The 22,750-nt window shown below is 37.2% G+C and overlaps 1 protein-coding gene across 4 annotated transcripts in view; it reads right to left on the bottom strand.

Annotated features, from left to right (window-relative positions):
* Positions 1 to 22,750, bottom strand: part of ckap5 (cytoskeleton associated protein 5) — a 96,728-nt gene that overhangs the window by 33,166 nt on the left and 40,812 nt on the right. For all 4 annotated transcript variants that reach the window (XM_059975981.1, XM_059975982.1, XM_059975979.1 and 1 more), the window contains exons 18-33: positions 21,038 to 21,132; positions 20,719 to 20,776; positions 20,515 to 20,640; positions 20,152 to 20,285; positions 19,687 to 19,861; positions 19,441 to 19,554; positions 18,640 to 18,768; positions 18,371 to 18,565; positions 16,741 to 16,867; positions 15,334 to 15,434; positions 13,331 to 13,456; positions 13,070 to 13,219; positions 10,794 to 10,997; positions 9,123 to 9,258; positions 8,669 to 8,862; positions 3,476 to 3,645 (exon numbers count right to left, since the gene is read on the bottom strand). In XM_059975981.1, coding sequence (XP_059831964.1) covers positions 3,476 to 3,645; positions 8,669 to 8,862; positions 9,123 to 9,258; positions 10,794 to 10,997; positions 13,070 to 13,219; positions 13,331 to 13,456; positions 15,334 to 15,434; positions 16,741 to 16,867; positions 18,371 to 18,565; positions 18,640 to 18,768; positions 19,441 to 19,554; positions 19,687 to 19,861; positions 20,152 to 20,285; positions 20,515 to 20,640; positions 20,719 to 20,776; positions 21,038 to 21,132 — 2,234 coding nt within the window. The remainder of the gene's footprint in view (positions 1 to 3,475; positions 3,646 to 8,668; positions 8,863 to 9,122; positions 9,259 to 10,793; positions 10,998 to 13,069; positions 13,220 to 13,330; positions 13,457 to 15,333; positions 15,435 to 16,740; positions 16,868 to 18,370; positions 18,566 to 18,639; positions 18,769 to 19,440; positions 19,555 to 19,686; positions 19,862 to 20,151; positions 20,286 to 20,514; positions 20,641 to 20,718; positions 20,777 to 21,037; positions 21,133 to 22,750) is intronic.

The following is a 22,750-nucleotide window of genomic DNA, read 5'->3' as shown; positions in this document are numbered from 1 at the left end:
AACCTCAAGCTGAAAATCCTAGTACCACCTCCCACTGCCTCTAATGAAGTGTTCAAATATATCTTTCATCCTTCTGTATGCTTGGCCCAAACCACCTCTCTGTTGCCTTTTACTTGTACAGGAATGCCTCAAGTTACAAGGCCCTGTCCCTGTGAACTGCCCATAGCCTAGTTTGCAAAACCGAAATGCAACAGTGAATGAAGTTCCCGCAAGGCAGAACATATTCTCAACAGCACACAAATCCATCACACCAGTCTCCCTAAAATTTGTTTGTATGTAGATGCTGTACACAAGTTGGGCATTTGAAAACTGAGATGACCCTGTAACCTTCCCATTATTTAGTTCAGGCTCCTTTTTTAAAAAAAAAAGAAATTTACTATACACAGGGGAGGGAGTCACTTGCCTCTTAATGGTCATGCCAGTTAAAAATGAACTTGTTTTACTTTCACTTCCAAAGATCTTGGCCTACTTGACCTACAAGTTATGGGTTTTCAAAAAAATTGGATGGAAAAAAATGTTCATTCTCAAAATCATGCACCTCCCATTATGGAGACAAGTTTGCTCTATTCACCTCAGGCAGAATTACAGTCAATGTTTCATAACTGGTATTAATATCTTAGGCTGGTCTAGGCATGAGAACAAAGTTAAACAACAAAAGCTGATATGTTCCATTGTTAACAGCCTGCAGACAGACTCAAGGCTGATAAGATGCTCATTTTAATGCAAGCACATCAAATCATCTCCATGAAGCCATAACATGGCAAGCAATCAACAGGATGGGGTTCATACTTGCTTAAAAATCCTTAGGGTACAGAGACTTTTCAAAAGGGGATGCATTTCAATTGCAAATTTATAATTTATTTAAAATATTAACTGGAAGAGAAAGTGAAATAATTTTCTGTTGCAATCCAAAACTTAATTAACTACAGCCAGTGACCTTTAAACTTACAATACAGTACTGAGCTATCAAGGAACCACCACAGGATGCTTCTTCAGAGGAAAAAGAAACACTATATTTTGTAATAATCCAATCATAAAAACAAGTCAATGTTCAAAATACAAATTTTGCCATTTGAACACCAACACTAAATGCTCACCACTGTTTGGAATACTATATTACATCCAAAATGAAAATACACAAATTATAGGATGTATGATATAACAACTACAATTAAACAGAGGCACCCTCATCATAAAGCCAACGTGAAAATTGTTTCGGATTGTTCATTCCTCCTTGAGAAACCAAGGAACAGGGTACACCTGATGCACCATCAATAACTCTCTCTGACGTAAAGGCGAGATATCGGCTTTTATTGACTGGAAGAAGGAACAAGCAGTGGTTGACCACCATACTACATCCTGGAGAGGCCTGGCTCAGACCTCAATTGCCTTTATACAGGGGTCTGTGGGAGGAGCCACAGAAGCAGTCAGCAGGGGGCATGTCCAGACAGGTATATGTAGTTCACCATCACCACAACACCAAAGTAAAATGACCACTGCTTCTGATCTGGAATCCTGGGACAAATCAACTTTTACAGTTCGAAGAAAAAGTACTAACATCAGTAATACTAAGGGTTTGGGTCAAGTTTTTAAAAACAAAGGACAAATAAAAACAAGCAAAAAAATCCATTAAGAATTCATAGTTAAATTGTCGAAGAAGCAGCATTGAAAGAGATGGGTGGTTGTGCTTTGGCATCAATTAATCTGGGCATCATGAAATCAGGTGGATCCAATAAGGAAATGTGTACAAAGATGAGAAAATCTGCAGATGCTGGAAATCCAATCACAAAAAATGCAGGAGAAACTTAGGAGGTCAGGCAGCATCTATGGAAAAAAGTAAACAGTCGACAATTCATGCTGAGACCCTTCATCGGGACTGGCGAAAAAAAAAGAGAAGTTAGAGCAAGAAAGTGGGGGGAAAGGAGGAAGTAGTACAAGGTGGCAGGTAATAGGTGAAACCAGGAGAGTGAGGGGTGAAGTAAAGAGCTGAGAAGCTGATAGGTGGATGAGATAAAAGGGCTAGAGAAGGAGGAACCTGATAGGAGAGGGTAGAACAATGCTCCCTTTAAGGTAGGTGCACACACAGATCTTTTGCTACTGGTGCACAAAAGGAATTTAACCTGCACACAAAAGGTTGTCAACCCTCTACCTTGTTTGCATGTTAAATATATTTCACGATTGTACACAATCACATTTTCTTTTCCAGTTTCTGACGTGGATAGCATTTACAACGTGAAGTTCCTGATGATCTGTTTGCAGATTTTAGAACTGGCTTATTTATAACTGCTTTTATTGAAGAAATTGTTGATTCACTATGTGAATTCTAAAGAAGCAAAGGGCTTTAAGTGCACAAGAACTGCGAGTTCATTTAAGCAGGAAAGCTTAATGGAAACTGTATAAACTGCTGTACTGAAGGCTTATGGAGATCAGGAACATGTAGCTACAAGAAATACTTACATACAATACAGAAACTGATGTCATCTGTGTGTATTGTCACGATACTATAGTTGAAGAATTTATAAGTGGGAAGTAGTGGAGTAATATTTGGAAATTTGACTTTTTAAAGTGTCATTTAACAAGCAAATCACATGTGGACAGTGTGCAAGAACTCGGCGAGAAAAACCTTCATTACGTGCTACAGGCCAGTTATGTATGCTTTGAGAGGATACAGGTGAACGAAAGCGAAAACAATTAAACCCAGAGGAGATCTAAGATTTTATTGACAGTGTTTTGCTAGCTCTATATATAAAGTTCACTCCACACATGCTGTTGTCATTAGCAAAAAATTGCCAGTACAAGAATTTTGCACACTCTGGTCATTACAAATTAGAGGGAACACTGGAGTAGAAGACTATGGAAGGGAAGGGGGAGGAGCACCAGAGGTAAGGAGATAGGATGGGGGGGTGAAAACGGGAATGGCAATGGTGGAGGGAAGGGACAATTAACAGAAGTTTGAGAAATTGATGTTTATGCCATCAGGTTGGGGACAACCTGATGGCATAAACATCGATTTCTCGAACTTCCAGTGATTGCCTCCACCTCACTATTCCCATCTCCCCCTCTCACCATTATCCTTACCTGCCCATTTCCTCCCCCTTCTTCCATGGTTTCCTATCAGATTCCCCATCTCCAGCCCTCTAGCTCTTTCAATAACTTCCCAGCTCTTTTCTTCACCCTCCCGGTTTCACCTATCAGCTTGTACTTCTTCCTCTCTACCCCACCTTCTTGCTCTAACTTCTCAACTTTTCTCCCCCAGACTTGTTGGAAGGGCCCTGGCCAGAAAAATCAACTGTTTACTCTTTTCCATTGAAATGTGCAGCTGCCTGCAAACAAATTATTTGTCATTTATGTGATGAACACGCTCAAAAGAGCCAGACCTTTACAAAATTAAGAGATTTTAGTTAACAACGCTGTTCAATATTTAACCATTCCCCTTGCTGTTTGAGATCATGCACATATTACAACATGTACATACTTCAGCTTGGATGGCACTTCCTCACAGCCTTTTCGTGGTGTGGCTGCATTTTGATTCATTCCCTGTGGTCTTTGAGCCTTCTCTTCCAGTTGTTTTATAGATACAGTCGAACTCTTTTTAGCTGATCGCTTGATTCTTTCCTCCAACATGCTCATCTCCTTCTCAGAAAGCTAGAAATGCAGAAAATGCAAATCCAAGTACATAAGAGTCAGTACATATTTTAAATTCAATACCAAAATCCATAGATTATAAATAACTTTTAAAACAAACGTACCCAACTTAGTTTTAATACAAAAAACTTGGTACTCCAGCAATAAGACTTTACAAAGGCAGCTCATGTTAATTACAGATATTTGTATGGAAAGATTATAAAATTGACATTGTTATGGCTACTAAGAACTACTGTGCTTGAAAATAATCAGATTCCAGTTGATTCCAGTTAATTGGGACACATGAGAAACAGTACATTTTGCCCCAATTAAGCAGCTGTCCCAATTAGCCAGTTTCATGGAAATACAATAGTTAATGTATAAAAGAGACAATGGAGTAAAAATATATTTAAATTAACACAGAAGTTAGAACATTACCAACAGTAGTACAGTTCTATAAAATTGTATTAGCCCCTGACAGTTAATGACTGAAGAATTAATTCAGTGCAGAGTATAGATAATGGACTGCCTTATTACAATGTTAATGATGATTTCATCCTCCAAATCTTCCTTTTCATTGCAACATTCATCATTCCCAACACCTTAAAATTCTTCACAGCTTCTAACTTTTGGAGCAAATCCATTTCATTTTTACTCCCAGCCATTTCTGGCATCTCCAAGCCTGAATGCTTGAAAATGTAATGAGCAAGACAGTTCTCACCAAATAAATGAAGGGAACCCCAGCTGTTTTCTTGATTAGCTTTTGTTCTTTAAGAGTTGGCCCAAATAAGCGATTAACTAGTGGTCCAATTAAGCAGAATCCACTTAACAGATGAGCAAATAAAATTGACCGGGGCAGAGGTTGAAACAAATGAATAGTGCACCTGAAAGGAAGACTGCAATGTGTCCACTTGTTTCAACAGCCGACAGATAATAAGGCAATCTCAAATTAAGAGTTTCCAGAGTTGTTTGAATTTGACTAATCTCTTGTATTGACTAATCAAGCATAGGGAGATTGTATCAGACATCAAATGTTTATCAAGATTAAGGATCACTTCAAAACGAAGCACCCATCAGTTTGGAACACCTTGTAATTCGCAAATACTTTATTATATAATGATGCATTCACACAGTAACTTAAGACAAGTACCAAGTTGAATACAAGCCAGCCTATCAGAATCCTGTCACAAACTAATAGTAAGTTCTTGCAGGGATAATTTTAAAGAGCCTTTGCTCCTGTCTCCCTTTAAAGTCAAAAGATGAAGTGCCAAGTAGATTTAAGCTTCTACATTACTGGATACCATTTTCTTAATTGATACTAGTACTTTTCATTTCACTAGTATCCATTTTTTAAGCTTGTCACATTGATCACCATTTCTCCTCCATTTTCCGAGACGGACATGTCACAGAATATTTAGTTCTCAAACTGTTACAGTGCAACCACAACCCTCAAAACTGCTGGTCTATATCCATAAATTTCTACTTGCAACAAAATTCAACATTCTGAATTCTGCCCTCTTGAATTCTTGCTTTTTTCAGAAATGTAACCACTTAAGTTTAATACATTAATTACAATCAAATTCTCAATTCTTCAGGACAATAACTCCAATCCAGTACAAGTGGAAGCTAGCTCGTTCCCCAACAGTGCCAGAGGTTCAAGCCTCTAACACTTAGAAATGTTTGTTTTGCCCCACAAAGAGCACTGGAGGAACTCAGTTGGACAAGCAGCACAAGTAAAGGGAAACAGTTGAGTTTGGGATAAAACCCTTAATCTAGATTGAAAGAAAGGTGGAAGGCAGGGGGTTGAGCAAGAGCTAGCAAGTAATAGGTGGAACTGAAAGAGCTGAAGGATGGTCAAGCATGGAGAGAATGAGGTGGGAAGGGGGGGGTAAAAATCAGTGGAAGGAGTGTGGGTGAGAGAAAGGTGGACAGAGTGGGGGAGTGGGAAAGACAGTAATGGTGAGGAGACCAAGAAATAAGAAAACAGTAGAAATGGGACAGGGAGAGTAGTTACAGGAAGTTTGAGAATTCTACATTCAAGCTGCCAGATCGGATACAAGGTGCTGTTCCCCACAATTTTCATTGGCTGTGATCTGGTTGTGAAGGAGACCATGGACAGACATGTTTGTGTGAAAATGTGAAGTGGAATTGAAATGGCTGGCCACCAGTAGACAGGACGGAGGTGTTTGACAAGGAAGTCCTCTAATCTATACTTAATGTCACTGATACAGACTTGCACTTGCAGCAATAAATAATACCAACGGATTCATGTATGAAATACCGCTTCATCTGGAAGGACTGTTTAGGGTGAGGGAGGTACTCAAGGGGGAAGGTTTAACACTGCAGTTAAAGGGGCAAGTGCCCAGGTAAAAGGGGAAAATCAGTGTGGAGGGATGAACAGATGACAATTCACTACAGAATTTTCTCATGTTTCCTTAACATTTTGTGGCAGGGTTCAAACATTGTTACAAAGAAGCTTCTAGCTACTGTTTCATTAAAGATATAGATATGAAACTGACACTAGAAATTACCCAAAAACTTTCCCAGCCTCACTTCCCAACAGCTGGTCAAATGTTACTCCTCTCTAGTAGGGCCGTCTACATATTTGGAAAACTTTATTAGACACAGGTTCTACCTTGTGATCCTACTATCATAACCCAATTATTCCTACAGTTATTTGAAATCTTCCTATACACTTAATCTTGTTATTCCCACTGACCATTGAATATTCAATAATACAATCTCAAGATGATTTAACCCTTTCCTTATTTCAAAATTCCACAGAGCCTCAACAGACAATGGCCCAGAGCACTGTTCTTCCTAATCAAAAATGCAATCCCTTCCTCTCTTACCTCCATCACACTTATAGCATCAATACCTCACACTTGACAACACCGTAGTGCCAGCCCTGCCTATCCCCTCAACCATGTTTCTGTAATAACTCTAAAAGCACAATTGCTATTCCATACCCCAAGCTCATCTGTTTGATCTGGCAAGTTACTAGTATTAAAATAAAGATGTAGTTGAGCCCTGCCTAACTTGCTGAATTCCTTCAGCATTTTGTGTGTGCTAGCCCATAAATAGTTCCTTACTCGTTGCTTTAACTTGCTCATCTTCTGTTAGACTACTACTCTGGTCAGGTAGCTCCAGCAAGTACCCCTGCCAGATATTGGTTGTGTCTCAACTGACAGTGAGGGAAACAAATCTCTCTTCCACAGGCTATATTTTTCTCAAAAGACATCCCAATGATCAAAAATAAATCCCTCTCTCATGCAACAGATCAGTGATACATGCATCTGCCCTATCCTTCTATCCCTACTCTCACTAAATTTTAACAAAAGCTATGTAGCAAGAGAAACCGGAGGATGAGTGGTACTACAGCAAAGTACTGGAGTAATTACTCAGTTCCTAGAGTCCTGGACAACTGTTCTGGAAAGTTATTGGTCTGTTATCCAAATTTTTTAAAAAAATAATTAGGCATCAAAACAAAGCCTACATATTATTAAAAAACACCATCTTGGCCACCTTTGAAAAATAATGTGGAGTCTGCCATCTTTTTGCAATCAGGCCTATCTGACCTCAGCACTATAATTGATTTTAAAACTTCACGACTCAATTAACATCTACGTCCTATAAATTTAAAAGAGCATTTATTGGTCAGCTCAACATTGAACATATTGATACCCCTAGTCCTAAATCAACAAGCTCCAAAATTCCCTCTGCAACTGCAGCTTTGACTTCGTCTCTGGAAGACCAGTCTGTGCGGATCAGCAACAGAATCTTTTCAGTGACATTGGTGTACCTCAAGGATGTGTGCTTTGCCCACTACCCTAGCCCCTCTAGCCCTACAATTGTTTGGCTAGGTGCAGTTCATAAATTTGGCAATGACAACTATTGTTGGCAGAATTTCAGATGCTGATAAGGCATACAGGAGTGAGATAGATCAGCTGGTTGAGTGGTGTAGCAGCAATACCCTTACACACTCAACATCAGCAAAAGCACAGAATTGTTTGTGGACTAAGGAAGGTGAAGTCAAGGGAAAATGCACTAGTCCTCATCGAAGGATCGGCAGTGGAAAAGGTGAACAGTTTCAAGTTCCAGGTCAACACCTGAGGGTCCACCCTGGGCCCAACATATCAGTGCAACTACAGAGGTGGCACAACAGTAGCTATATTTCATTAGGAGTTTGAGGAGAATCAATATGTCACCACTTTTCCAAATTTCTGCAGATGTGCCATAGACAGCACCCGATCTGGATGCATCTCTGCCTGGTATGAAGGTGCCACTGCACGATTGGAAAAAGCTACTAAAGTTGTAAACTCATCCAGCTCCATCACAGGCACTAGCCTCCCCAGCAACCAAGATACCTTCAAAAGGCAATGCCTCAAAAAGAGAGTATCCATCATTAAGGACCCCCACCCAGGACATGTCCTCTTCTCTTTGCTATCATCAAGGTGGTGATAAAGGAGACGAGAGACACACAATGTTTCATGAACACAGCTTCTTCCCCTCTACCATCAAGGTGGTGATGAAGGAGACGAGAGACACACAATGTTTCATGAACACAGCTTCTTCCCCTCTACCATCAGATTTCTAAATGGGCAAAGAACCCATGAACACTACCTCTATTTCCCCCCTTTTTATGCTTATTTTTCTTTCTTGTATGTACATATTGCAATACATAATAAAGACTAAAAATTGCAGTGTATTGCTGCTGCAAAACAAATTTCACAACATATGCCAGCAACATTAAAGCTTATTTAGATTCAAGTCAAGCTAACTCAGAGGTCAATAGGTCTTTTCTTTCTTGTTTTTGTTCCAAAGTAGGTAACTTACAGCATATACTGTGAAAGAAGTGACAGAAAGGAAGTGGTAGAAGCATTTAAAAAGGTTCCAGATAGCCCTTCAACCCTTCCAGATAAGGATTCAAAACTACATACTGTATATATACATATATAAACTTCAACCATTCACACTTTTCCATTTACACTCGTCATAGTTCTAGCTATTTAACCACAACAACGTCAGACAAAAGTACACTTACATTCCCAATCAATTTAAAAACTTGGTCTCCACAAAAGTTGTAGACAGTAACCACTGTATTTAAGGCAGCATTACGGACTGATGTGTCTCTGTCTCCAATCTGACTTGCAATTTCTTTGAGTGCTTTGGCTGGAGATGGCTGGCAAACATTCAAATCATGAACTTCAATTAATGCACCCAGCTCTTCTAAGCACTCTGAAAATAAAGACAAAAAAATTATCTTTCATGTATTTACTACCGAACTCTACACATTTACAATCAACCCTTATGGTTATAACTGTGTCTGTGTTAGTAATTACATAATGATTTAATGAATCTCAACAAGAACTTGAACTGTAATTGATTGGTGAGGTGCAGCTCAAACAACCAAAACTAAGAAATAGGGATGCTGGTATATACATGCTCCAGGATCTGTTTTAAGCTACAAAACAAAGTATTCACTAATGTACACTTGCCTGCTCTCTGCTTTGAGTTTTTGGATTTGAGTCCTTCCATAATTAAACTAAACATTTTACTAGCTGGATAAACTTTGCACATCATATTCAGGATGGATCGAACATCTTTCCGAATGACATCTTTTGGTTCTCCAACCTGAAGCATAAATTACCTATAGATTAATTCCACACTCTACAGATTTATAAAAATCAGAGTATGAACTATTCACAACTCCATATGTTGAAGTCCAGAGTTAAAAGATAGTGAATTCCCAATGAAATATTTAGTTTCAATAAACATCAGACTGTTCAACTTACAAGGAACCCCAAGTCATTTGAAAACATTTGAAAAATATTAATTTTCATCTTGCTTTGAGAATAATCCCAAATTCTGAACTAAGATCTTATTTTGAAAGGTTTCCAGAAACCCATCACTCCCTAATCCTATTATTTGCCCCCAACCCTTCCCAACATAGAGGTTGACCTGAAGATACATAAACAGAAACAATGTTCTACAAAACAATATTCATTCAATAAGTTACTTCTCAAGTGGATTAATCTTACTTGTGTTTTAAATGTTGAAGACAGCTTACATTTGTTAGTGTTTTTTTAAGATACTCCCAATCCATCCACATAAGGCAAACTCTTAACTATTTCTTTTCTTTGAAATAATGCATTATAAATCTTCAAGTTTAGCAAAATATGGATAATTTCTTGCAAATATTTCTGTTGACATTTTCACTCAGACTGTTTAACTCACTGTATTTTTGCTTAATTTTAGAGCTGTTATCAAATTCTCAGATTCATAAGTTTTTTCAACAACACTGACCCTTCAAATGTCTTTGTATCAGTATTGCTCTTTGCTAAACTAACTCTTAAAATTTCTATCTGTGCCACTACTGGCAATGCTCTCATGGACATCTGTTCATGAGATACATACTTTGTCAAAGATCCTTTAAAGTTCAAAATGACAATTTCTAATTACTTCAATTAGATCTAGTACTTCAATATAATTTCCCACCATTTTCAATAGGTTTCCTAACCACAGTATGGCCCATTTCATTTAACAGAAATGCAGCCAGTACTGGCCTCTTTCATTACTGGCTAAATAAAGACCAATTAAAAACTTGCAACTCCTCCATCCTACGATTTTCATGAAAACCATCTTAATCTATAAAAGGATAATGGAAGTTGTCTATTATTGATCATCTTGAAGTTTCTACAACTTTGTTAAACTTGCACATTTGCTTCCCTTTATCCAATCAAGTGCTGTTCTGATGAATCACACACAAACATATTTTCCAAATCCTTTATTTAATTCCGCAACTATTTACTGCACTGTTATTGACCATATCCTATCCAATACAAAAAAAAAATCTTTCTCTTCAATTTGCTAGGTCAGATTCAGCTGGCAGCTTGTTGCCAAAGCTCTAACCCAGCCACAGCCACTTATGCAAATACACCCCATCTAATTAAGATTTTGCTGTAATTGCACTACAAAGACATTTCTGGACTTATTACATTGTTGCTGCATACTTCCCAAATCCTTCCACTCCTAAAACATAGTCAACTCTGTAGTATTGCAACTTGCCCTCTTCAAAAAAATTTAGTTCCAAATTCCAAAATACATGACTCATTTTTGGTCACTCCCCTTCATAGATTAACTGCATTAAAAAAGTGCCAGTAATTTACCTTATTAATTAGGTACGGAATGAATGAAGTTGCCTCATTTTCAGTTAAATGATAATCTTCTTTGCTTAGCACTGTAAATAATAACTTCAAGTATTCAAGAACTTTCATCAGCACACTTGTGTTGGTGTCAAAAAATCGTAGGGTCACCCACTTCAGAATGAGATCCAGGCAAGCAACAGTCCCTTCTATTTCACTTTCCAAATGCTGCAAGAATACAAGGTACATATGAAGTCTAAAGACAGCCATGTCATTGAGCTAAAATCTATTGGTAAATTAATAATGGTCAACTTTATTGGCTTTCATGTGCACTGAACAGCAATTAAGTGCAAATTAAATTAAATGTGCATCTTCCAAAGTTGCTATCAAGGGAGAAGATAACTCTCAATATTTGGTTTCTCTATCAACTTACCTAGTACAGCATTGAGATTCCTGTATTTTCATAATGAACTAAAACATGGATATCAAATAAGGACCAGTCCATTTTAGTAAAGTGTTTTTAGTTGTCTCAATTACTTTCAAGTAACCTTTGGTGAAGATGTGCTTTACATGTTATGGAATTTAAACCCTTAAACAATTATAGTTGAAAATTGAGACCATAAACTTGACTTTTGTCTTCTCCATCTCAAATTTATACTCCTATATTGTTGCTGTCTGTAGCTAATTCGGCAATAAATGTACCAGTTTATTTAGGTCATATGCTATACTATTTATTCTCAAATCAATTTAGCAAGGGCAGCACCCAATTGCTTGATTTACTGAGTTTTCAGACAATTCAGTTAAAATCACTTACCTATAGCTTTTATCCCGCTAAAATACTGCAGGTGTTGTTTACTTAACCACTATATTAACTGTCCTAGCCTCAATATTATGAATTCAAGTTTAAATTTCATTAATGATCACAGAAAATATTGCTATTTAATGCAATAATGAAAATAATAATTTCAATCGACCATGACACAATTTTGTTTTCCTGTTAATATTTTATAACAGTTTGTTGAACTGAATGGAATAAAGTTTAAATCAAGAATTTATCATATTTTGCCAAATATAACAGATGACAGTGATGTCAAAACAATTTGCAACAAGAATAGTTAATAGTTCTTCTTAGTAATTGCTAAATTATAATTTTGAATAATTTATAGTTACACAGAATAATTTATATTTTACTGTTACTGAACAGGTAGTACTTGTGCAAATAGCCCTTTCACCAAAATCAAAACGTACAAGCTTCAAGATAGTGATAACTTGGCTCTGTTAAAGTAGAAAGTTCAGAAAACATTCAATAGATGAGGTAGAGGGAAAGAGAAGAATCAATGTTCATGTCAATAATCTTTCTCAAGATAAACATTACTGATCAAATCATAAACAAGGAAGATCGTATATTTCTTTCCAGAGATGCTATCCAATCTGCTGAGCATTCCCAAAATACTTGTTTTCCAGCATTTTCAACAAATCCTTTAACAAGCAACACTTTGGACTTAAAACAAACGATCGCATCCAAGGATTCTGTTTATTTTAACAAATTGTAGCGGTGTGCTACACGCAGCGCTAAAATTACGACACGGAGTCGGTAACTGCAGTCGAAGGAAAAAACTTTATTCGAAAACTTCAGCCTCACTTTTAAGCCTCTGTCAACCGGCCCCCCATGGCGCAGAGGCTCCAAAGCTCTGTGCTTGCAAACCCCCGTAGGCTATCTAATTGTGAGTCGGTTCGGATACGCTAGGAAATGGGTCGCCACAAAATCATGTATTGTTTTGGCCAAAGTCTATGTAAATTACTCTGAATATGGAAGAAATGTAGCCAGTGTTATACAAATTCAATATACTGTATCAGCACATGATACACTATACAGCACATCATAGCTAACACTAAAATGAATTTGTGACTTGGAGAGTCAGCTTCACACGATTGCCAAAAAATGGATGTTAAGCTTTGGGAATAATCTATTCCAAACTACTGATGATATCTTGGTACTCAACAGCTATGTACAATCAAAAGAAAATTAATACATTCTAGAGTTAGTCAAAAATTGTGTACACTTACATGCATTAAATATTCTAAAAACAGGAAAATAAAAATGAGTTTTACATCCTCGTGGCTGCCTTTCTTTTGCTACTTTAAAATCTTACTGCATACAGATTTGGCACTCAAGAGGGTACAAAATATTTCAAACTATGCTTTTTTGCTCCAGCTATTGACATCATCAAAATAATCACAGTTCATAAACACGCATTAAGAACATCAAGATAAAATAAAACTAACTTTAAATTTCTTACCTCAAGCAAAACAGTTAAAGCTTTAATGTGGTGATGAAAGTCTGCGTGAAACATTTCATCTTGTAACCACTTAGCCACACAGCTAGACATTTGAGTTTTCAATTGTTCTGAATATTCATCCCGCGGAGTTGTAAAATTCCATTTCAACACCTAGTATAAAACATGCGTTTAAATAAAACTAGAAATAGGTTTGAAAAATGTTAGATGTTCCTAAGCATTCAAACAGACAATTCAACTCAGTAATCAAATCAAAGCTCTTACCTTTAAAGCCCTTTCATCCTTTACTCTTTGCTCTTTTGCATTTGGAACAATTATGAAAATAGGACCAGACTTATCATCATCATCTTTAAGGTTTGGCTTACTCGGCACTTTCTTATTGGGTGCAGACTGAAAAAGTAAAAATCAATAAAATATATCCCACTCACTCAAAAATAGAAGCACCTATCAATGTTATGGAGTTAGGCAGTGCACCAGCCCACTCAACAACTTCAATATTTTGGATAAACGTATCTTTCTCAAAATAGTAAAAAGATTTTTGAAACCAACAAGACTACACCAGGTCTCAGTCTAAAATCTTGCCTATCCTTAAACCAGTAAATCTCCCCCACCCCACGTCTTTGAAGCACTGTACCTGTACCCACTCTACAGCTTTCTCTAGGAATATAATCAACTTACAGTACTATAAAAAGGTGCTCACCCCTCTTGGATGTCTCATATTTTGTTTTACAACATTGAATCACAGTGGATTTAATTTGGTTTCTTTGACACTGATCAACAATAAAAGACTCATGTCAAAGTGAAAACAGATCTCTACAAAGTGATCTAAATTAAATTACAAATATAAAACAAAATAATTTATTGCATAATTACTCACCCCTTCAAGTCAGTATTTAATGAATGCATCTTTGGCAGCAATTACAGCCTTGAGTCTGTGTAGACAGGTCTATCAGCTTTGCACAGCTCGGCACAGCAATTTCTCCTCATTCTTCTTCACAAAACTGCTCAGAGGCTCTGTCAGAATGCATTGTATGCACATAGCCCTTTTCAAGTTGGGCCACAAATTCTCAAATGGATTGAGATCTGGACTCTGACTTGGACACAGGATATTAACTTTGTTGTTTTTAAGCCACTTCTGTTTAGCTTTGGTTTTATGCCTGGGGTTATTTGTCTTGGTGGAGATTTCATGTGAGCTTTTCTCTCCCCCCCAACAGTAGCTTTTTCTCTGCCACTCCCATTAAGCTGCAACTGGCGAAGCATCCAAGCAACAGTTGTATGCGCACTCTCTCCTTTCTCAGCCACTGAAGCTTGTAACTCCTCCAGAGTTGTCATAGGTCTCTTGGTGGCCTCCCTCGCTAGTCCCCTTTTAGCATGGTCGCTTAATTCTTGAGGACAGCCTGCTCTAGGCAGATTTATAGTGTGTCATATTCTTTCCATTTCTTGATGACTGACTGAACTATACTCCAAGGGATATTCAGTGACTTGGAAATTGACTTGTACCTAGCTCCTGACTTGTGCTTTTCAATAACCTTTTTGTGGAGTTCCTTGGAGTGTTCCTTTGCCTTCATAGCATAGCTTTCACCAGGACAGACTCACCAGCAGTTGGACCTTCTAGATACAGGGGTATTTATACTACAATCAATTGAAACACCTTTACTGCACACAGTCTCCAAAAACAGATCTCCATTTAATTATGTGACTTCTAAAATCTATTGGCTGCACTAATGATAATTCCGTGTGCCATATTAAGGAAGGGGAATACTTATACAATTAATTGTGTTTTATATTTGTAATTAATTTAGATCACTTTGTAGAGATCTGTTTTCACTTGGACACAGGAGTCTCTTTCTGTTGATCATTATCAAAAAAGACAAATTAAACCCTCTGTTATCAACGTATTAATGTTGTAAAACAATAAAACATGGTAACTTCCTTGGGGGCAGGGGGAAGAATACTTTTGATAGGCACTGTACCTGCACCCTCCAGTCCCTTCTAAATCCTTCCCCTCCCATGTTAAATTCATGTCCTTTAGTTTTAGTCATCCTGAGCTTGGGAAAAGATCAAAATCCGCATTAGCACCGGTCTCGTGATTCTATATCCCTTCCACAGGTTCATATGCTGCCTGAAAAGAAGTGCTGGCCTATCCAAGTAACTCAAACCCTCTGGATCTACTAATATCCTTGTCAACCTTCTCTACACTTTAATGACATGCTTTTTATGGGTGGGCAACCATAAATGCACAAATTTCACCAACCAATGATTTATACCTTGACTTTGGAAGCAACTCCAACTGCTTTGCTTTTCTTAGTATCAGATTTGAATGCATCGGTCTCATCATTTGTACTGGCGCTGTTCACACGTGCTGAAGCTAACAAAAAAAAAAATAGAATTTGTAACAAACATTTTAATAGGCTAGCTTAGTACTTAAGCCAAATAATCAGGTAAAGAAATAATTTAAAGAACACAATATTGATGATGAGTTTGCTAAATAGTTAAGAGCCATGCTGCTGACCCAAGGAGATAATGAAGCTAAAGATTAAACATCACAATACTTCAGGATGAATTACTTATAAAAGTCAGATGAGTTATGAGTGCTTCCGAATACAAATGAGACAAGCAAAAAAAAAATTAAAAATTAGAAATCTCCATCCTGGGTGGTGGGGTAAAATATATCTCTAACTAGGTGCAGGGCGCTTGTTCGTTTCACTAACCTACAGGTCACCCTTGGGCAAGGTGTAGCACCTGCTTACTCTCCCCCACCCACCCAGATCAGGATCTAGAGCAGGTGCTAGATTATCATATGAGCAGGTGGTACATATCTCAAGTCTGAGTTATGCGATCAATGACAGCAAGTAGACAATCTCTAAGTATCGATAATGGCTAGAATCAACCATCTTGTAAAAACACTGTCCAGAAGGCAATAACAAACCGCTTCTCTCATTTGCCAAGAACAATCATAGTCATGATCACCCAATGTCATACAACATGGCACTTAACGAATGAAACACCTTACAAGTTAAGCACTGCAAAGTAAGTGGACTCTGAACAATGGAATATTACACTTACTTGCTATAAAAATCACAAGACATTGAAATGCTGATAGACCCCAGTTATCATAACAAATAACAAGAGAAAATCTGCAGAAGCTGGAAGTCTGAGCAACACACTCAAAATGCTAGAGAAACTCAGCAGGCCAGGCAGCATCGATGGAAAGAGAATGGGAATTGGAATTAAAATGGATGGCCACTGCGAGATCCCAGTTTTTCTGGCGGATAGAGCGTAGGTGGTTGGTGAAACTGTCTCCCAAACTATGTCAGGTGTCACCGATATACAGGAGACCACACTAGAAGCACTGGATACAGAAGATGACCCCAACAGACATAAAGGTGAAGTGTCGTCTCACCTGGAAGAACTACTTGTGGCTCAGAAAGGTAGTGGGGGAGGTGAATTACTTGTTCTGCTTATAAGTGCCAGGAGGGAGATCAGTGGGAATGGACAAGGGATCCCTGCAGAAAGTTTTGGGGTGGGGGGGGGGGGGGGGGGAGAGTGGAGGGAGGGAAAGATGTGTTTGGTGGTGGAATGGGGCATAAAATCTACAAAGGACCCTTTTAAACTTCAAAAATAGAAATGTAGATTAAATTTAGAACACATGTTTAATGGAAGGATTATGTTACCTGCACTTGGTGGCCTGGCTGCAGCTGCATTTGATTTTGAAGACATTTTAGCTGGTGCTGCTGGCTTAGATGGTACAATGGCTTGTGCCTTCTCAAGAGCTGTCACCACTTGGTCTTTTGAGGCAGGCTAATGTAAAAAGCAAAAAGTATACATAGCTATAATTATTACAAAGAGCACACACTCCCAGAATCTCAGTTGCATGACTTAATTGACCAATTCAAGTTCTATCACCATAGTTTAATTAATCAATCCTATACAACCATTAAGTTTTAAGTAATCTGTGAAACATTAGGAGAAATTAAACAGAACACCACATTCACCAATGCTTACTATTTGCTGTCAACTCTTGGCATTTGGTAGCTTTTGTATCAATAGAGAGATTTCTGCACATTTTAGGCAATTAGAGGTAATAACCTATTCACCTTCAGAGAATAAGTCAAACCAAAAAGCTACAGAATAAACAATGCTCTCATGGAATTGGTGAAAAAGCAAACTTTTTTTTAAAGACAACCCACATTTCTTGACACATGCAAAGGTTGAGTGGCTTCCATTACAAGAGATTGTGATATGGAAAGGCAAACCAACCCCACCCTATTTCTCCCCTCTCCAACCCCACCACCCCCACTTCCAGAATGTGGGGGACGCCTGTACTTAGCTGAGAAATGCTGTGACAGGCTTCTTATGAGGCTACTTTCTCAAACTAGAAAAATGAAATAACTATCTCACAAATAATGCTCAACTGGTGCCATGATACCCAATGCAATATTGTCGGCATATATCACCAATCTTCTACAAGCTTCTATTCAATGGTTCCAAAAGTAATTTATACATGATAAATTACTTCAAGCAAAAGAAATTGCTAGAGGAATACAGCAGGTCAGACAACAACTACAAAGGGAAATGGACAGTTGACATTTTAAGTCAACACGAATCTTTTCATGCAGATTCCAGATCTGCATCCTCTTGTCTCCCCTGCAGAGCAGATTCAATGGGCCAAATGGCCTAATTCTGTTCTTATGGCTTATGGCCTTTTAGTCACTTTAGCATAACTTGATTTTCTAGATCAGAGCTTAGTAAATGTAGGCACTAACTTCTTGTATACAAATCTCAACAAAAGGTGTTTTGCTAGTTCAGCATTTGGTGTATTTTTTAAATTAAATCATTAATGATTTACTTAATGCTTAAACAAGATAGCATCAAACTTGTGCCAACTGCAGAATGATGAATGCCTACAATCTTTGTATTCATGCATTTGGGGAGGGATGTGGATAAAAAAGCATTAGTTTTACCAACTAATGAAACAGGGATGGCTCATTTTGCTTCAAAGACTATGGGCTCCATACCACAATGGTGGATAATTTCTGCATTTAAAGAAATAAAGCACAAGCTTATTTGTGCATAATGTTTTTATTCTTTAAGAAAATGTCACTTAGAAACCTGACAGGTGGTGACACCATCAATATACATTCTGCTGGATGATGATATCTATGTGTTGTCTGCTTTGAGCAATAGAAAAGATAATTATCAGTTCGACAAATGTTGGCAGGTATTTCAGTATTTGGATTAAATTTTCTGGGTAAACCTTCCAATCACTGATGGTGATTTACATTCTACAATATTGAGCATTACCTTCAATTTGCCAGCAGCTTTATACATCTTTTCATAGCCAAGATGCATCATGAAAGTTGGCAGTGCATCTTGGGCTTTCTTTCGTACATCTCCATTTCTGTCTTCTAAGCAAGAGTACAGATGAGGTAAACAAAGCATGAGGTCCGAGGGTACAGATCGCAGTGTGGGCAATTTCTCAGCCAGCCAACCTAGCAACTAAACAGTAAACAAAACTTCAGCATTCAGATCAAATAAAATATTTTCAAAAGCTGCAGCTGGACTGGACTTGCCTCCTGTCTAAGATAAGGATTTTCCTTCTTCAACTCTTCCGAGAGGTCTTCACCATCCAGCCATTCTTTCATACCAGTCTTCTCAACCCACAAATTCAAAGTTGCAAGAGCTGCTGCTCGATTATTATTCTAGATGAAATAAACAGCTCTTCAATTTAAAGTACCAAACTGCATAGCTAAATTTCTCTTCCACAAAACATACACTTCAAACAATCTGTCTACATTTTGAGAAAAAGTACACTGATGCTCAACTGTCTATTTTTGTATCAATACAAGGTGTCGTTACTTGCAAGGGAGAAAGGCAAATACTTAGTACAGATGAGAAATCATTCACTAAACTCAAGTAAATTGACTCATTTCAAAAGCTAGATGGATTGAGATTGTGAGGATACAAATGCAAATATCCATTCATTAAATTTATTGTAAGCAAGCTTTGGTCCAAAATTTCTGTAACAAAGTTCAAATTAATCTAAAAATATATCTGTATAACGGGATAGAAGTGTCCAAGAAAGAATGAACTTTGAAGGACAAGAAAAATAAAACAATGGAGAGTTTTGCCCGTCAGAACCAAAAATGATGCATACCCTATTCTGAAATGATGCAACACACAGAAAATGCTGGAATAATTCAGCAGGCCAGGCAGCATCTACGGAAAAAAGTAAACAGCCGACGTTTCAGGCCAAGACCCTCATCTGAAATGATGGACTTAATTCATCTTGAACATCTAACAATTAAATCTAAAAATCATAGTTTTAAATAGGAATCACTAGTACATATTCTTAAAATGCTTAAAATTCTTACCCTGCTATCACCAAGAACAGAAATAATCGGTATGCCCAGTATTTTTACATGCTGCCTAATATTTGGCCCCATAGCCGTAGCCATCTGTTGTAAGATTGTAAGTGTTTGTTGAACCTTCAGAAAATTAAAATATGATTAATTCAAAAATCTCAATGCAAGAGTCAAAGCAGCAATTTTGAGATTTCAAATCAGATACACTTATATAAACAGGCAAGATAAAATTTGCACCACTGGTGAACCACTTACCAGAATTTTATTTGAGTCATTAAGCCGTCCTTTCAATACCCCAGGAAGTTCTCCAATGTTGGGTTGTATAAGTTTAGCCTCATTTAGAATTGTACTCAATTCATCCAGTCCTTCTTTTCTCACTTTCCAGTTTTTATCTCCCAATTTAGACACAAGGTCTGAAGTAATCTTGTCCCTATATATTACAGAAGTTCAATTATAATGCCATCATATCATCATCCTCTCAAAATCCATTATCACAACAAAAATGCCTTTTAGATTGTGGGCACCTTAATAAAAGTACACACTCTGGCTTTTACTACACAATATACAAGTGCACTTAGACTAAAATACATTGAAGATTTAACCCTATTTATTAATCTGTAGTCTTACTAATTCTCCCCATTGTTCAATATACTTGACATACGATAATTTTGCCTTGGGAAGACAATGCAGTATGACTAAATTTACAATTGGGGAACTCACCCTATGTCTGTTCTTGGTAAGAGATCTTGCACATTTCCATTCTCCTCATCATCTTGTTCTTCAGTTGCTTCCTCTTCATCATCATCCTCCTTACCCATTCTTCTAATGGGAGCAGGAGGAGTTTGTCCTTGCATCTGTAAAAACAGGATTTATATTCTCATTCAGATTTGATTGAAAAATGATCCTTTTTGTAGCTAAAATACTACTGCTAAACAACAGCTAGCTTAATTATCCAAATAAAACTGCCTAATCTTACTGTTAGTAACGTGATGATAACTTGGTACACTGCAATTATTGACTAGCTTTAGGAAGTTCACAAGGCACAGCAGTACAGTGAATTAAGAACTGTGATTTTCATTTTACCTTCTCAAACTCTGCATCAATTTGAGATAACAATGCGGGTTTTTCATCTTCAAAAAACATTCGTAAAGGAGCACCCATATACAAATACATTACACCCAACAAAGTGATTGCTGATGTTCGTACAGCCTGCAGAAATAGATCAAAAACAAAATTTAGAAAGTACTTCAACATACACAAACAGATCATGAACATAGTTTTACTCACAGGATTTGTTGCAGCCAAAGCAGTTTTCACATGACTGATGAAAGCTTTAACATTAAGCCTGCAAAAGACAATATTTAGCTAGACTCAAAAGTTCACAATTATTTTATTTCAGATTGAAACATTTGTAATGTATTTGCTAATGAATTTTAATTCCAACAATACTTAATGCTCAAACTCTGCTCAATTTTGTTTTGTTAAATTATTGATCAAAATAGTTTTTTACTATATTCTACAATTTGGTAACGAACTCAAATACAATCCAAGCAGATAAAACACAAAATTATGAATCTAAAGAGCTGAAAAATTAAAGTAAGCATACCCAGCAAATCCAAACTCCTTGATGGCAGTTGCTAACCAGTTTAGAATTTCAGACTGGTTTTTGGGATTTTTCTGTGCAAAAGCCATGGCAACAACCTGCAATTTACATAAAACTGTCAAAACATTTGCTTTCAGTTCTGAACATTATATCATTTACAGATGTTTGAAGACTAACCAATCTTTAGTCTATTTCTTGAAAAAAAAAATCAATAAACACGAATCTTCTACATTAATAACAAGATTTTAAATGGTCATCTACCACAAACTATTTTCATTCATAAAGCCGGACATTATCTCTTTTGCTGAACTACAACGCTAAGATTTCCCCATCCAATCTACGATTGTGTGCTGTACAACTTAAACAGAATTTCCAAACAATTACTGAAATTAGAGATCACCCAAGTATCTTAAAATGAAAATGGGCATCACTGGTATACCATATGAACATAGAGATTAGAAGGAAAATACTTATCCATCCCATACCTGCTCTATCACTTGATAAGATTATGGTCAAGCCAAATGCAACCTCAATTCTGTGTTTTCAAATATCTCCAGAGCCACTCATACTCAGCTTAACCTTAAAAATAACCATTCTTCCTCCACTCAGGTAGAATTCCAAAGACGCAAATGCACAGAATTTTGCTCTCCCTTGCTCATTTTAAATATCTGTTCCACATTCACCCCGACAGGATTCATTAGGATCTTATCTTTCAACTCTGGCTTAGCTCACCATTGATTTCATTACTCAATCTTTTAAAAAATGGAATAATGTTTTATTGAAAATATTCAACAGTTACAAATTACTTCTCTTGAAACTCAAGGACTTCAACACTGCATGACTAAAACATAATACCATTGAAAGCAACAAGGATTTTAACTACACAAGAGGGCTACTTGGCTCTGAGTTAGATTAAGTGAAAACAAATGCAGACATTTTGGTGCGATTAGAAGCAAAATGTGCTATACAAATTTATTCTGACCCAACACTACCCAAATTACTTGTTTCCTGGCCCTAATTTTTTTTTTGATGTTTAGGATCAGAGAACAAGCAATTGATTCCAATATTGGTTATATTCTCCAATATCCACAGACCTTTACTTCAGTCCTAGTGTTCAAATGGAGTGGTATTTTTTTCAGGAATGCCCAGTGAGTGTCAAGAAAATAAATTAATTGTCTCTTTAACAAAGCTTTGTTAATCTCCGAGCTTTTCCTCACTTTTCCAAATAGTTTTTTCCCCAGCTGTGTATTTGGCCATTGCTCATTCCCAGCCAATTCCACAGACCAGAAGCTATTGAAATTTTCTTTTGAACTTTGAAATTATGCTCACATGCACCACCTGTGCGGGGAACTCATTCCACCTTCATGACCCTCTGAGTGAAGAAGCTTCCTCTCATATGCCCCTTAAACTTCTCACTCTTAACCCATGACATCTGGTTATAATTCCACACTTCAGTGGAAAAAACCTGCATTTACCCCATCTATACTCATAATTCTGTACACCTCTAATCAAATTACTCTCAATCATCTATGTTCTAAAGAATACAGTCCTAACCTATTCAATCTTTCCTTATAACACTGATCCTCCATACCTGGCTACATCCTTGTAAATTTTTATCTGCACTCTTTCAACCTTATTTACATCTTTCCTATGGCAGATGACCAAAATTGTACACAATACTCCAAATTAGGTTTCACCAATGTCAATATAACATCC

This window comes from Hypanus sabinus, chromosome 7 (assembly GCF_030144855.1).
Source record: "Hypanus sabinus isolate sHypSab1 chromosome 7, sHypSab1.hap1, whole genome shotgun sequence".
NCBI lineage: Eukaryota > Metazoa > Chordata > Chondrichthyes > Myliobatiformes > Dasyatidae > Hypanus > Hypanus sabinus.
Note: the sequence above shows the minus strand (reverse complement) of the source record. Positions and strands in the feature narration are given on the sequence as shown.